The sequence below is a fragment of the Sceloporus undulatus genome, unplaced genomic scaffold, assembly GCF_019175285.1.
Source record: "Sceloporus undulatus isolate JIND9_A2432 ecotype Alabama unplaced genomic scaffold, SceUnd_v1.1 scaffold_3822, whole genome shotgun sequence".
NCBI lineage: Eukaryota > Metazoa > Chordata > Lepidosauria > Squamata > Phrynosomatidae > Sceloporus > Sceloporus undulatus.
In genome coordinates this window covers 1-2,816 of record NW_024806742.1, presented here as the reverse complement: position 1 = coordinate 2,816, position 2,816 = coordinate 1, and the positions used below count along the sequence as shown (strand labels likewise).

General features: G+C 35.8%; 1 protein-coding gene across 1 annotated transcript; it reads left to right on the top strand.

Moving 5' to 3' along the window:
• Positions 1-968: 968 nt before the first annotated feature.
• LOC121918077 (scm-like with four MBT domains protein 1) lies at positions 969-1,795 on the top strand (the record flags this gene model as incomplete). Its single annotated transcript, XM_042444183.1, has 2 exons — positions 969-1,209; positions 1,707-1,795. Coding segments are annotated over 2 exons (330 nt in total), but the record flags the coding sequence as incomplete, so codon positions are not given.
• Between the last annotated feature and the right edge of the window lie 1,021 nt (positions 1,796-2,816).

Sequence of the window (2,816 nt, the reverse complement as noted above, 5' to 3'; positions counted from 1 at the left end):
TTCAAAGAATATCTTATATGATGCCAAATACCGTATTTACACAAAAAGACAGAATGAAATCTGAGCAGTTGTGTTACATTTATTTTATCACCATATGTTTATTTTTTCTTATGGTTGTTCTCACAGCTCAGTGAAAACAACCCAGTAGGAAATGTGAGTGGACCATCTTCTAATACAAAACCTGCCAATTATACAATATAGTGTAGCAATTGAAAATTTTGTAGAATTACTGCAACCCAGTTTGGAGATATATCAGATTCTAAAATGGCTGGACGACTGGTAACTTTTTCCCCTCAGTGTAGCTGCTATTTCACAGTGGATACCTTTAAAATAAAACCCGGGGGGGGGGGGGCTAAGACTGTAATGTTATGGTAATTACTTCAGAATAACCCCCTTTAAACTCAGTGAGACTTCTCAGAAGACATGTATAGGATTGCATTATACACTCTTTTCATATTTCATATATTGCATTCTTACTAGACTACCATAAGAGGGTGCTGTTTGAGCATAAGAGAAAATTGTATGCATACGTTGATTCTAATCCACAAATATTCGAACCATGATGTTCCAAGATTGCTGTATAACTGATGTTACGTTCTGCATATTTAAGAATTTTTAGTTGTTTGAATCTTTGTCTCTGTTTATAAGTTCTAACCATTTTTAGTAGCCTGTGAAACCTTTGTAGTGAATGAAGTCGTATGCCCTGTATTTTTTTTCTGTGAATACCTTGTATTGCTAGTAAAGGCAACAAACTCTGTTTCAACAGTATGTTTATTTTTTTACAGAAGAATGTATGGTTATATTTGCTCAGTTTAAAATGTCCTTTAAGTTTTATATGTTTTTAGCATGGTCATTAATTCATTACAAAGCTTCCACTGCAACCTCATTGGTCAGTGCAGCATTCACAATTGTTAACAATTATTTTTAATTGTGCTGTATTAACATCTACCTTCATTAATTATGTTAAGGTGGACACTAGCCTACAAAATGGCTTTACCCCAGGCATGAAACTGGAAGTTGCTGTTAAACCTGGCCCTGACACATACTGGATTGCTACAATCATTACAACCTGTGGGCAGTTACTGCTATTGCGATATGATGGTTATGGAGAGGACCGCAAAGCTGATTTCTGGTGTGATATCATGACAGCTGATTTGCACCCAGTTGGCTGGTGTGAGCAGAATAAGAAGATACTTAAAGTTCCTGAAGGTATTCTTACTATAGATTTTTGGGGCAGATTCTCATTTAGGTTTCCTGTGTAGTATTTTGTGCTCAGTTTTCTGTTAAAAAAAAAAAGTTTAGAATGGCTTTTCATGAATCTCTTGTGTGCACTATTGTCATTTACAAGAATATTTATATGGCAGCTGTATGTGACTCCTGTTATTTTTTTCTCTAGAATTTTGTCAGTGCACATTGTTAGACCCATTATTATAAATAATGAAATATCTGTCTCTGTCTTCATAATAATTCATCTTGCAGTCTCCATCCTTGGAATGGTGGTATATAAATAAAATTATTATTAGTAGTAGTAGTAGTTATTGTTGTTGTAGTATTAAAAACATAGAATTATTATTAATTGCAGTTTCTGCTTCTGGACATGTGAATCTGGCTTTAACCTTCCCAGAATAAATATTATTCTTCCTGATACTTTACTATTATCAAATAGCACAAGTAAATGATCTCTGATAATTCTGTCTTTGTTTTAGGCATCAAGGATAAAATTTCTAACCAGGTGGAATTTCTTCAACAGACTTTAAAAGGAGCATGCAGTGCCCCTGCCAATCTTCTTGACAGGGTAAATATGCACACAAATTGCAGCAATAAAGAACCTGTCTTTTATTTGCATAGCCAGTGGTGAGGAATGCTGGCAGTTGCAGTCCAGTGACAGCTGTACAGTGGGTCCTTGTTATCCGCTGGGGTTTGGTTCCAGGACCCCCCATGGATAACAAAATCCATGGATGCTCAAGTCCCATTAAATACTATGACAGGTAAAATGATGACCCTGATATAAAATGGAAAATCAAGGTTTGTTATTTGGAATTTATACTTTTTTTAGAAAATTTTCAAGCTGTGGATGCTTGAATCCATGGATAAGGAGGGCTGACTGTACTGTGGTCTAAATCCAGTTGCTGTTCCCAGCTAGAGTAGATCACTGAATCTGTTGTTTGAATTGTAAATCTGTTGTGGTTTGGACTAGCAATTGAATTTGGATAATAGAAAACAACACAGCATAAGAAACATTACTTAATCCACTGTGAGATGATATAATATTTCATCATTTGTGAATTAATTATCTGCACAACTATTTGTCTAGGGAATAAATTTCTGGCATATCATATGCATGGCTGTGTTAAGGCTTGGGTTGTGTAACACTTGAGGTGAGTCCTTTGAGTAGATGAATCAAGTATATTAAACCGTATATTACTTTCCTAAAAGGGAATCCACAATAGTGATTTTAAATGTCAGTTTAGTAAAAAGAATCTGGCAAGGTTCAGACATAATGATAAACAGTTTTTTTATTATGAGAACAAGTCTTGGGCTCATCTGTAGAAGAGATTCTTCTTGTTGTTTCTGACTTAGGGTGACCCTACCACAGGATTTTCTTGGCATGATTTGTTCAGAGAAGGTTGGGGCCTTGCTTTCCTCTGAGAAAATGTGACTCATCCAAGGTCAGCCAGTAGGGGTCCTTGACTGAGTGGGGATTTGAACTCCAGGGTCCTAGTCCAACACTCAAACCACTACACCACTGTAGAAGAGGAAGGATGCATTAACATAATCTCAGAATAAAAACCAGGAACTAAACTGAGTCATTAAAC